This window comes from Tympanuchus pallidicinctus, unplaced genomic scaffold (genome assembly GCF_026119805.1).
Source record: "Tympanuchus pallidicinctus isolate F22 unplaced genomic scaffold, pur_lepc_1.0 scaffold13, whole genome shotgun sequence".
In the NCBI taxonomy this organism is placed as follows: domain Eukaryota; kingdom Metazoa; phylum Chordata; class Aves; order Galliformes; family Phasianidae; genus Tympanuchus; species Tympanuchus pallidicinctus.
The window spans coordinates 18,220,982-18,233,956 of NW_026294648.1; the positions used below are offsets into that span (position 1 = coordinate 18,220,982).

At 52.3% G+C, this 12,975-nt stretch overlaps 1 protein-coding gene and 1 long non-coding RNA gene across 8 annotated transcripts in view; both read left to right on the forward strand.

Moving 5' to 3' along the window:
• Positions 1 to 12,975, forward strand: part of LOC128076087 (uncharacterized) — a 122,254-nt gene that overhangs the window by 30,893 nt on the left and 78,386 nt on the right. The gene's annotated exons all lie outside the window — the stretch shown is intronic.
• The window catches only part of LOC128076084 (uncharacterized), an 84,575-nt gene that overhangs the window by 14,485 nt on the left and 57,115 nt on the right, over positions 1 to 12,975 (forward strand). For 2 of the 7 annotated variants that reach the window (XR_008204236.1, XR_008204238.1), the window contains exons 1-2: positions 5,699 to 5,950; positions 7,078 to 7,257. Coding sequence is in view for 3 of the 7 variants with exons in the window: in XM_052673410.1 (XP_052529370.1) it covers positions 7,078 to 7,257 (180 nt within the window). In the remaining 4 variants the exon portion in view is untranslated. Of the gene's footprint in view, positions 1 to 5,678; positions 5,951 to 7,077; positions 7,258 to 12,975 lie in introns of those variants that run through there. The other 5 variants (XM_052673410.1, XM_052673411.1, XM_052673412.1 and 2 more) reach the window with 4 other exon arrangements.

Genomic DNA, 12,975 nt, shown 5'->3' on the forward strand with positions numbered 1-12,975 from the left:
GTCGACGCATCGCTGGGAGCTCGGCTGCTCTTTTATTTCCTACGAGGCAGGCTGCCGCAGGAGCCTGTGGCTGTCAGGATGTTCACATCTGTTCCTGATTTGTGGACAATGGAGCACCATCCACTGGCTGCACATGGTCGGGCTGTGACAACTTGACAGCCTGCCCAGGAATTCAGACCGAGCGGTTACTATCCAAAGCCATCAGAGTTGGCTGAATCTATATGAGAAGCAGGGAGGGGGTGGCTCATAATTTCAAAGAGAGGGAAATAAAAGGAAAAGTTGCCTTTTTTTTTTCTTTGGTACTTGTTGTGAGTGGCATTAGAGCCTCTATTTAGCTGATAAGGAGGGTGTTTGCAGAAGGAGCAATGGGAACTGGTAGGCTTCAAAGCTGTGAGGGAGATGTGCAAGAACGCATCTGCTCCTGCTCTCACCTCCCCTGCAGGATGGAGGGTCTTCATCTGTACCAGACAGTGGCAGAGAAAGGAGCAAATGTGGCACGCTGTCAATGTAATCATAGACTTGTTAAGGCTGGAAAAGACCTCTAAGGTCATTGGACTTGAGTCCCATTGCCAACCTATTCCCACCACCTGTGTCCCTAAGTGCTGCATCTTCCCTTTTCTTGGAGAAGTCCACTGGTTCCCTGGGCAGCCTGTTCCAATGCAATACCACTTCCTGGGAAGAAAATTTTCCTGATCTCCAACCCAAACCTCCCCCGATGCAAAAGGCCCCACGACTCCCGAGCTGGGCCTGTGACTCCCCAACCCCTCCTTTGGCTTAGAATGTGCATCTCAGGTGCTGCTCCTCAATCCCCTTGCACTGCCCTGACGTTGGCCAGTGCAAGAAGGGTGACAAGTGGGAGAAGGGGAGCACCTGGATGAGAGTGGGGCAGTGCAGGTGCTGTTGGTCTGCCTTCCCTCTCCTTGACAAGCCTGCTGGGTTCTTTGCCTCCTTCCATGCAGCCTTTGGGTGTAAGTAGGTCTGAGCAAGTCTGACAAAAATACAAGGGACCTAAATTACATTACCTTGCACACAGGTTCTGAATCTGACCTTGGGGATTAATTAGATAAACAACAATCTTGTACTGTACCTTATATAAATGTACAAGCAAGGCACCATTAAGGATTACCTTGTCACTAACCTAAGCCCTTAGTGATTTAATTAGACAATTAGAGGGTGCTTGGGAATGCTCTCGTAGTAACCAGAGATATTAACACCATTTGTATTTATATTTAATGGCATTGCAGAAAGGATTTTAATTATTCGGAGTCTTGTCTTTAGGCTTCTGAAGCAGAAATTCTCCCCTGGCCACAGCAATCTCACAGGTGCTGCCACAGCACTGATTTGGGCTGAGGGCCAGGTCCCTTCCCATGGTAAACCTGGGCTGCTTCTAGAAAGAAGGCTTTTTTGCTCATGCCAAGTGAAATTTGCCAATCCTTTGGGTGAGAGTAGTGCAGCCCTGGAGTACTGCAGTAATGGCTGCGCTGTCAGGAGGGGTTGTGCAATGCTGCTTGGGGTGCCAAAACCAAAGGCACGTGTAATAACTGCATGGAAGAGTGCTGGTGCATCCTATGGCCCTGGCAGGTTGCAAGGCAGTTTGGTGGTTATGGTTATGGGTACCAAGGCCCATGGGTAAGCCCCGTCCTGCTCTGCTCTCTGCTGCAATTGTATGCCCAGTAAAAGCCCTCTGCTCATCAGCTCCAACCTGGCTTAGGAGAGAAGCCTTTGTCTCAGCACAGAGCAGATTCAGCTCCTTCCTCTTCAGCCCCAGCTGCATACCCTTCCTCCTGCCTTCCTGAAGATGCCATTCTTGCAATCTCTCTGACAATAATTGCATTCTCACTGTATTACAGCCCCACTGTATTACAGTAATACAATTAAGCCTAAATAATATAGATGAAGTGGAGAGTAATCTGATTTGCTAACTAATGTTTGAGTCAAGTAGATTCTTCTCCTGCTTTCCTGAATCCAGTTGGCTGAACCCACAGCCACAGCTCCGCACTCCCTGCCTGTCAGTGCAATGTGGGCATGGAGCGATGGCGATTCAGCAGGGAAGGGAGAACATTCACGTTGGTTTTACATGTGGAAGGAACCGGAATCCTCTTGGGAGCTGTAATTGAGACAGTGAATGGGATGTCCTCAGATAATCAAAGACAATGAGGAGAAGTGGGGTCAACGATCCGTTCAATGAAAGCATAAGGCAAATGATATATTGAGCAGCTCCAGAGCACGGTAATTTGACAACAGGCTGTGCTGAGCCATCTGGATGGGAGAAAGGGAGAGCTGGGGTGTGAGATGTGTGAGGTGGACTGCGAGGGGCTGTGCCTGCTCCAGGGCCGTGCACTGCGTTAGGATTATGTGGAAGAGGGGGCCTTGGCTGGCCTCTAAACTATGAAATATCCTCTTTGGAGCCCAGGGAGGGGATGCTCAGTGTGACTCGGTTTTCTGGGAGCTGATTCAGTGGATGTGAGCTTGGTGGGCTGAAGCAGAGGGTTATTGCACACAGCTATTCAGGGTCAGGATTTTGGTATGTGGCGTTGCACTTTTCCATTTGCAAAGAGCAAAAATATGAGAGCGGAGCTCAAAAAAACCTGTGTAAATAAGAAATAAGAAAGGAAAAATAAAGCCGCAGGGAACAGCTTCCCTTCGTGTGCTTTGCTCTTCCTTTTTTAGTCAATTCTGCTTCTCATTCATACAGCCCCTGAGCTCCCCCTGAGCTGCAGTGTCCCCATGCCAGGAGCTGCCCCATGCCTGGGGGGTTGACCTGGGCACAGACCTGCTTGCAAGGCACATGGACCTATTCTGAAGGCAATCTGCTTCAGTGGCCAAGCTGCACTCCGTACATCAGCACTCCAGATAGGTCTATGGTGAAATATTTTGCAAATCCTTATTTATTTAAGGAAAAAAATGATAATTCTAATGATTGGTTTTGAATTAAAAAAAACCACCAGTATACGGCCTTGACTTGATGCCATAGGTTCAGGGAGCTGCACAGCTGAGCTCCCAGTGCACAGAGGTTAGGTGATGGCAGGGGAAATGCCAGGGTGCTTTATTTGAAGTAGATGTGCTCTCCAGGCTGCCAGACAGGGAAGGAAATTGGAAAAAGAGTGTCTTTCATGTGGGTTTTGCTCCTTGTTGAGAGGAGCCAGGCTAGGATTAGCTGTCCTGCTGGGAGAGAGCCAGGCCTGCAGCCTCCTGCGGGTGCTTGGGCTCTCCTACCAGGGCCAGGCTGGGGCCAGCAGCATGAAGGCAGGGAGCTAGGAGTGGGTCAGGAATGTGTCCCACTGTTTCCGGATGGGATGCAGCTCACACCTCCTGGAGTGCCACCAGAACCAGGGCTCGATTTGTCCCAGTCCATCAGCAACCACAGCCCCATCATTCTGGGCTACAGAACGATCAATGCTCCCCTTGCCCCACTGTAGCCCTGCAATGCTCCCACCAGCAGTATGGGGAGGAGGAGCTGGGTTTTCTCAGGGGTCCAGAGGGAGGTTTCCCAGCAGCTGGTTTGTTTCTGGCCAGAGTGGAAGAATCTTACAGGCTGCGGGACAGCATTGGCCATGGCAACAAAGGAGGCAGCTGAGCAGAGTTCAGGTGGTGGATATGAGCAGGGAGGAAGGAGGAGAGGCTCACTTGGCAAAACACATCGCTTGTCTATTCAGCAGCCAGTGCCAAGGTGTGGAGCCCTTGGGATTCGCACTTGACATCGTTGGCCAGCACTGGGAGCCCCAGCTGCTGCCAGGCAGAGCTCCTGTTGCTGGTGATGGAGCGCTTAGAGCGGCTCTCCCTGGCTGCTGCTCATGGCACGGAGCTGCGGGCTGACCCTGTGCCCAGCAGGGCATGGCCAGTTTTGCTCTTCAGCAGTGCTGCAAGGCTGCTCGTGGAGCATGCAGAATGCAGTCTGGTGGCGAACACTGACTGAGGTGGTTGTACGGCTTTGTCCTTGTGCTAAGCCAGTGTGGGAGCTCCCTGTTCCCCTCTGCACTGTCCCCAGCCCTGCGTGAGCCTCGTCCTGCCTGCAGCCGCTGTCCCTTCCATCCTTCTGTTGGCAGCTAAGTTGTTAATAAGCTTCCCCTTGCTATGATTCCATCTAAATTACTATTTTAAAACAACTACAGATGTGCTAAATTGGCTCAGCATAATAGGATGAGATGGAGAATAAAGGTTCCCCCAGTGGGCTGTCGCCAGTGCAGGTAATTTATTACCTGGGTGGCTAATTATATGCTTCTCAGCTTTCTAGGGTGAAAACATCTTGATATTTCCTAGTTAAGGAGCCCTGACACAAGTGAAATGACCAGACATGTGAATAGGAAGCACGGTGATTAAGTACCTGAGGGATGAAGAATGCAAAGGAAAAGGCATTCTGCAGCCAGAAAAAATGAACTGTGTGATTTCCCTCCGCACCTGGGGAGCAGGGAGGGCTGCACCTCCCCAACTCCGGCCAACTCTGGCACTTTGTGCATGAAAACTGCAGCTAACTGAATTCCAAGCTGGGAAAAACCTCCTGTAAATGAGTGGAGAAATAGTTTCGTGAGCTCTGCATATGCGCTTTGGGGCTGGGATGGTGGGGAGGAGAAAGGCTGCACCTCCTCCCTCCTGGTCTCTGCTGGCTGCACCCTTCCTTATCATACAGCCCCACAGAGGGATGCTTCTCCTTCCTTATGGGAGCTAAGGACTCATCAGTGCAGTGTGTTATGATGTCTCCCATGTGCCCACTGTGGCCCTGCAGATCCTGGTCATCCGCTGCTCCTCCCTGCCGCTTTCAGCACTTGCCCAGGAAACCCATTTCCCAGTTTTTGTGCTGAGAAGCATAGGTAGGAGATGCATATTCAGCCTCCTCACAGTCATTATTTGCTTGATAAAATTCATTGTTTGCATAATTGATGTGTTTGAGACAAGGGATCTTAAAAAGCACATAGATGAGCACTGTGAAATGGGACAGTTTTCCAAGTGCTTAGAACCTATTGCATGAGGCAAACCCCATCCAGAAGGATGCCTTGCTGAGCAGCTCAGGTCGCCCCATGGCTCTGATCTCATTGGAGAGGCCACGTGATTCCATGCTTCTGGTGGGAGAGTTGCAAAAAAAGGCCACAGAAGGAGGAAATAAAATTACTGAAGTTATTTCGTGGCCCCTCTGCATCACTCCCTGCTTGCAGAAGGACTCTCTGGTGTCAGCATCCAGGAGATGTGTATGATGTGAGCACACCCAAGCAGAGATTCCTGCAGCACTGCAGGGCTGTGGAGCAGAAGGAGCTGGGTCACCCGGGCTGCTTCTGGCTCTGTGTGGGGTGTGGGCAGTTCTGCAGCATCTCCCATGTGATGCAGTGGGGAAGGATGGCCAGGGCTGGGTGATGTTGGGCAGCACCTGAGTCATCGCTAACAGTTCCTGCCACTGTGCCACCCTGGGGTTGAGGCGGAGCTTTTTGCAGCAATCCTCTGGTTTGGTCTGACCTCTGGGCTGCTCTGATTCACCGTTTGCTCTGAGCCACGTGGCAAGGAAGACGAGCTGCCTGGGAAAGCAAAGTTAGTGATAAAAGGGAGCAGCAGCAGGCAAGGTGTTTGCAACACAGAAAGAAGCTCATTCTCTCGGATGAAAGGCAAGGCAGTGCGTGCGTGTCTTTGGGCTCCGCAGCATCTCCCAGAGCTCGAGTTTTATGTTTCTTTATCCTTCAACTTCTTCCTTAATGAGAAATTAATTAGCGTTGTAGTTCCTGCCTGGGAACTTGTAAACATGCAGCAGCCGTGCTGTCCCTCCCGCCCCTGCCGTCCCGTCCCACCCCCTCCCCGAGGTGCAGTCCGATCTCTCTGACACAAACACTCGAGAACAAAGCTGCCCGCCTAATTCAGGGAATTATCAGGAAGCCTGGAGCTGTGCTGAGATAATGAGCCTGAAATAGCAGCCTGCTGGGTCTGCAGCAGCGCCGGGACCCGGGCTGGGACCCCAGGGGAGGCCAAGGTGAGGTGGGGACGTGGACATTCCTCTGGTGCTGCCCTGGGTGTGCAGTGGGATGGCTGGGCTTGGGGTTCTAGAGCTCTCCATCCTGCCCTGAATGGATGCTGCTGGCAGTGCTGCTGCATCCCTTGCCTGTAGGAGCAGAGTGCTTTGCTCCCCATGGTGATGTCCTCAAGGTGAGGTTCCTCTGCATTGGTGACCCTGCGCCATCACAGCTCCCAGTGCCTCACGCTGCTGCTCCTAACTGAGCTTCCCCAGAGCCCTGCAAACAGCTGGTAAAGGGCAAAAGCAGTGAGAAGGCCTGAAGGGCAGAAGGGGAGGGAACAAGGCAGAGAGGAGGGCTCGGTGAACCCCATCACCCCACCAGCTGCAGTGGTCGGTCCTACTTTCTTCACTATGATGTTATTTCCCTCAATGGACAAGTTGTGTCTCATCCTGTGTGCACCAGCTTGGTGCCAGCACGTGCCCTGTATTAGCCTCTGTGGATAACTCAGCTGATGCTGTGTAAGGAGTGCTCTGCAGAAGCCCATTTCCCTGCTGCTGCTCTCCCTGGTGCAGTGTTAACAACAGGAGTTTCCCACCCAGAGGACAGGAGGTTTCCACAGCGAGGAGATATGAGGGAAGGGAAATCTTGTGATGTGAATGTCAAGCCCTTCCCTGTGATGCTCAGATGGTGGGGCTGGGAGAGCTACTGTTTTGTTCATTTCCTCATGGAGGAAATGTGCCATTCCGAAGATGACTTGAAGTTTCCTCAGCAGTGAGTCATTACTTTGTACATGAGCTGAACATCAGAGCGTAATCATAAATAAATAAAACTGGCGGCATAAACTGGAAATTAAATATATCCTCTCCTTGTTTGAAATGCACCATGATTCATGCTGTTGCTTCCTAGTTAAAATTGTATTTTAAACCAGGTTGTGAAGCGTTATAGGGCTCTTTGCAGCATTTTGTCACCCTGGGTTTATCTTGTGGCACTGCTCAAGGAGCACATTTTGCCTGTGCGCTTGGTGTCAGTTACAGCCACCCCCTGCGTGCCTTCTCCTTTGTTGCGTGGAGGAGAGTGGTGAGCTGTTCTGGGAGCCTGAGATGAGCAAATGACCCAATCCCTTATCATTTATTTATTTTGCCAGGCCAGCTTCAGGTGGATGAGCTCCCAGCCTGGTTCCTGGGGAAGCCTGGGAGAACAGACAGCAAGTTCAGTGTCATCGCTGCATGGACTGCATGGAGCTGCCCTGAGTGCTGCCCAACATGTACGGCTGTCACCCTTGCTGCAGGCATCAGCCCAGGTGCATAAATCCCGTGGAGAGAGGGTGAGTCTTGTGGCACTGCGCTCTGTACACTCTTTGTTGGCACCAAAGGGTGTTTGGTTTGGACAAAAAATGTCCGAACTTCCCACTCTGTCCTGAGAGCCATGGCCTGGCTGCTTTGGCATTCCAGAAGGATGAGGATGATGCTTGCTGAACTTTCAACACAGTGCTGTCTGCAGCAGCTGGGTGTTGTACAGCGGGGGGCTGCTCGGCCACATCCCTGCTGCGTGCTCACCCTGCAGCAATGGGAATGCTGAGGTTCCTAATCCTCCCCTGGCCACCGGTGGCTCCTGAGTGTCTGGCTGGGCTGTGGAGCTGCTGGTTAACACAGCTCGGGAAGACCTGCTGGGTGAGGAGGTCAGCACAGGCATCTGGGGTCACCATAGGGTTACCCAGCTCTTCATTTAGGCGAGAAAATCGAAGTGCTTTGCTCCTCCCCTGAGGTCCAGGGAGGCAGGGGAACTCTTGAGGTTGGGCAATGCAGGTCTGCAGAGTCACTGCCGTTCACAGCATGGCACGTTCCACACCACTGAAGGCTGAGGGCAGCTGGGAGGGAGGAGGCAGCATCGCTATCCCAGCTCATGGCCCTCTAAAACAGATGCATTTGCTCCTATCCCTACTGGTTCCTACGCCATACACTAAACCACAACACACTGGATTCCTCTACTCCCTAAAACTGAGCCTACTCAGACCAGACCCACTCTGTCATTTCCACTGTGCCAAGAAACCTCCGAGGCCTCAGTGCATCACAGTCCAAACTCTGTCCCTAAGCTAAATACCCGCAGTTGCCTGTTTTGGCAGAGCTCAGCTGTGAGACCTGCTCCCTGTGAACGCCAGGCAGGAGCACGTAAAACAGGAACGTTAACTATTTTTCCAGCTGTCTGCAGCTCATGAACTGTAAAACACACTAATGTTACACCTCTGCACCTTGCCAAGGAGATGCCAGTGACACTGTGTGTTTTCTTTTTCCTTCTTTAATATGGTTTCCAAAAGTTGTGGAAAACATCTGATATCAGGGGTACTTCTGCAGGAGCATGGCTGCTGCTGCTGGTGGGGTTTGGGCTCTCATTTCCCACCACGCACCCAAGGATGGGATGGGGCAGGCTGCACCTGGTGTCCTCCAGGGCCATGAGCCTTCAGAAATGTCCCAGGTCCCACACATGGCTCCCGGGCACAGGAACACAGGGCTCAGCCGAAGCTGCACCCGGTGGGGCAAGAGGGAGCAGCCCGGATTGAAGCCAGTTTGTGTCTATCTTTGAACCCGATCCCTCCCTAAGCCTGTTTTGGCTCTGTTTGTTTGGAATAGACCCGAATCTAAAGGGAAAAGCAGACAAACCAGACTAAACATCAAATATTAAATAGCAACTGCTAATATGACAGCCATTAAACACAAGCGCTCTCTGCCTCTGCAGCAGCTGGGAGCTGGGCTGCACACCCACCTCTGGAGCCCGGTGCTACCGAAATCGAAGTCAGCCTGCACGTGTATATATCAAATTGCTGGAATGAAGAAGAAATCCAGTTTCCTGCTGCCAATCTTTCCGGCATCTGAGCGTCTGCTCCGAGCCAGGGGAGGAGGCAGTGTGCTCTCCCCTCCTGGGCTGTGGGGAGGGACGCAGGCGGCTGCTTGGTTCTGGCTGCGTGCAGTGCTCAGTGGGGGTTGGCAGGGAGGTCGCCCCTCATCCTGCTGGAAAATTAAAGAAATCTTATTTTGTTTTGGGATGGATCCAAGAAGCTTTGAAGTCCTGGGAGAGATCTGCTGGCCAGGCCAATCCTTCTCTCCTCTCTCCCAGAATTTCAAAGCCGCAGCATTGGGATGCATCCAAGGAGAGGGCTTCTGCGCTGCTGTGGGGAAGGGGAGCCCACACCACGCTCCTGGGCCTAGGGCATGGGTTGCCCAGTGGTGCAAGGCTAGGAGAACCTGGACAAAGCGATGGCCGAGGGTCCTTCAGGGAACGGTCCATGTTGGGAACAGCAGAGCGATGAGGCACTGCATCCCAGGACACCGCGCTGCGTCCCTGAGCCAAATCCCCCATCGTGCCATCAGTGGGCACTTGCAGCCACAGCCTGGTCCTGGGTCCTGCTCCTTATCTCCCGTGCTCCTCCTCTTTCCTTGAGCAACTACTTTATCACATTTTGAGCATACCTTCCACTTGACTTACCACTAACATATGTACAGTCGACATTTCAGTAATGCCTTACAAATGAGCTAGGGTTGTCTGGGAGATATCTGCTGCCCCAGGGCTCCATCACCTCCACTCCCTAGCCCTGCAGCTGTCTTGGGGTGGAGAGCCCTCCTGGCGCCCCCACAGCTGCTGTGATGCCCAAAAACCTGCTGTTTTCCTGTATTGTCCCTCAGAAGGCCAATGCAGAGGGAACAGGCTGTGGTGCCCAGCGGCCGCTCTGCTGGCACCCAGGGCTTCTGTGCACCGCCTGCTGTGAGCAGCCCCAGCAGCACTCTGTATTTGCAGCTTATAAATGGAGAGACAGGAAGGCAGATGGGCTGTGTATTTGTTGAAGTGCTTTCATGAAGAAAGCTCTGGCTGCACTGAATGCTGAGTTGTGCTTCCGCCGTCCCAGCAGTGCAGCCTTCTGGATGGAGAGGTTGAGAGTCCTCCTGGAGGCATTCCCATCCCAGACGTTCCCCCAGACACACTTGACTGTGGATTTCTTTGTTCCGAGCTTTTATGTTTCCTGCAGCCCTCTTGAGCTCATGAGCACTGGCCACTTAATGGCTGCAGAGCCTGATCCATGTTTCTGTGTCACTGAGCACTGGGAGAGCTCTGAGGGCGCGTTGCTATGCCGTGAGAAACGAGGCAATGCAAAAACGAGGCTGTGTGTTATGGTGTTCAAGTGCACAGGGCCCAGCATCCATCACTCCCAGCATCAGCTGCTGCGGCTGGAAGGCGCTGCCACCAACTCACCTGCTCTGCTTGATCCCCTGCATCAGGCTGGCAAACCATCCTTGTCAGAGCTGTACTTAGCCTTATCCTTGAATGTCTCTGGGAAAAGCAATTCAACAACCTCCCCGAGGAGCTTGTTCTGTGTCTGAACTCCAGTTAGAGTTAAAAAGGTTTCTCTAATGTTTAACTTTAATTTTCTCCACTGCAACATAACACCGTTATTCCTGGTCCGAGCTCCTCGATGGCTCTTTTTCCCCTAAGCCTCCATTTAGGAGAGATGGGGAAGGAGTTGGATGAGCTGACTTACAGCTCAGATACAACACAGTTTCAGCCAATTCTGTTTAATACAAGTTAAGGTAGGCAGAGTTTATGGGATCATATCAGGTTTTAAGCGGACTTAGGCAGCGCTCAGGTGTCCTCTTGTGACATGAGCTGGTTTTGGAGCCGGTGCTGCAGACAAGGCAAGGCACAGCTCTCCACTCACCCCCCTTTTCTCACTCCCAGCTCTCAGGAGGGTGGCAGCCCCCAGCACAGCTCCACGGGGTGGGGAGGGCTGGCCATGGGGCAGGTGGCACTGCGATGTCCCCATGGGAAGGCACTGCTGTGTCAGATGAGCTGCCGGCGTCTGGGCAGTGAGCATCAGTGCAAAGTGGGGAGAGGAGCCCGGAATGTGGAGAGGAAATGAGTACAGGGAAATTCAAAACTCTCCCCAGATGAAAAACAGAGGGGAGGAGGTTTTATGGCACGTGAAGTTGTAAAAATATGGTCCTGATTTTCTTCCTGATTTTTAGCTTAGCAAATCACACCGAGTTCTAGTTGTGCTGTCACAGCCATGGGGATCCCTGCAGCACTGCTCACCAGGTTGGGCACCAGGAGCATCATGGGGAGGGCTGAAGCATCCCTGAGCCCAGAGCCTCCTCAGCCCAGCCCAGCCCATCCCACCATGCCCATCCCCACGTCCCTCAGTGCCACATCTCCACAGTTCTGGAACAGCACTGGGGATGGTGCTCCCACCACTCCCTGGGCAGCTGGGCCACTGCATCACTGCTCTTTTGGAGAATAATTTATTCCCAATACCCAACCTGCTCACCCCCAGGCACAACTTGAGGCCACCGCTTCCCATCCTACCGTAGTTATCCGGAGAGCCACCATGCCTCAGTCTGACCCCTTTTCAGGCATTTGTAGAGAGTGATGAGGGGTCCCAGGAGCCTCCAGACTGACCCACCCCATTCCTCAGCTGCACCCTACAAGACTGGTGCTGCACACCCCTCACATCTCGGTTGCCCCTCCCTGGACATGATGCATTCAATAACCACAGGCCGTGGGGTTATTCCTCATACAGAAACTGTCTCTGGTGTGACTTTAAGTAATGCTGTTTAAATTTTTTCTTCTCTGAGTGTTTGTAATGAGCAGCTTGGATCTGTTTAGGGCACATTCGTTAGGGATTCTCCCACGTATTTGGCTTTGCTGGGCATATAAGTGGCACGAATTGCTGGGTGAGGTTGGTGCTGCGTGTGCCTGTGCTTATTGACTCGAAATGTGTTTCCTATGGATGTTCTGTAATATTTACTTAAATCAAACTGCTTCTGGGGCTGCTGGCAGAGAGCACACTGAGCGGGATTTCCATGGCTAGCAGAGACAAAATGCTGGGCAGGGTGGGAACTGATCGTCTGAGGGCTCGAGTACAGGCACTATTTGTTTTATGGTATTTATCTACTTTCGTTTACAACGTGGGGATTTTTATTTATTTATTTTTAAAACCTCCCCCCCCCAAAACCTTTTAAAAGCCTGCGGCTCTATCTGGGATCTGGGATTCCAGTTACAAACTTTTACTGCTCTGCTTCAGCCACGACTTTTCTATAAACGTGTGGTTAGGCTATTTTTACTTTAGAAAAAGGGTCGGTTTTCCCCCTTTTTTTTCTTTTTTCTTTTTTTTTTTTTTGCTGATCAATTGCAAATGGATGAAGGAAATTTGCTCAGACTTTCCCCGCAGACATTCCCCATTGGGCAGAGATTAAACACGGGGAATTTTAGCCTGAGTGCAAACGCTTTGGACATTTATGAAGGTGGGAAAGCAGGGGCTGATTCTGAGCGCCGCTCTGCAGCTGTGCAGCGCTGCTGCTGCCAGTGATGGGCACGGGGTTTTTGCTGGGTGCTCTGCATGGGGGCACTGCTCAGCAGGGTGAGCGCAGCTCCTGGAGCCCAGGGAGTGCATACAGCCCCACTGCAGGGTGGGAGTGTGCTGCCGGCTGGGCTCCAACTGAGAAATCCCCACTGAGTCCAACGGTGGATTTGCACTGTGACAAATCTTTGTCTCATGTTGAGAACTCAATTTTCATAGGAGATAATCAAATGCGACCTGTGTAACAGGGTGGTGTTTTTACAGGATGTTTTGCTTTCCTTCCATTCATTTATTTAGTTAGTTTGTTTCGTTTCCTCCTCTCTCCCCGGTTCCATTCGGTGTTGGCGGCGGTTCCCAGCCCGTGCATTTTGACACAGGTTCTCCAACCGCTTTTAAACGCTTCCAAGCAAGGAGGAAGGAGGTGGGAAGCACAGCGCCTTGCTGCAGGCAGGAGCACGGCTGGGGAGCAGGGCAGGGAGCTGAGCCTGGCTGTCCTCACCTCCTTATCATCACCAAAATGCTGGGGATGGCTGCTGTGGGCCAGGAGGTTATCGGAGGTGGGCGAACATGGGAGGAAGGGATGCAGAAGGACCAACGTGGTGCTGTGCAGCATGGGAGCAGCACAAGGCAACAGGGCAAGGCAGCACAGGCAGTGCCAATGCCACCCCCTGTTCTCTGAAACCCCCACTGGTCAGCCCC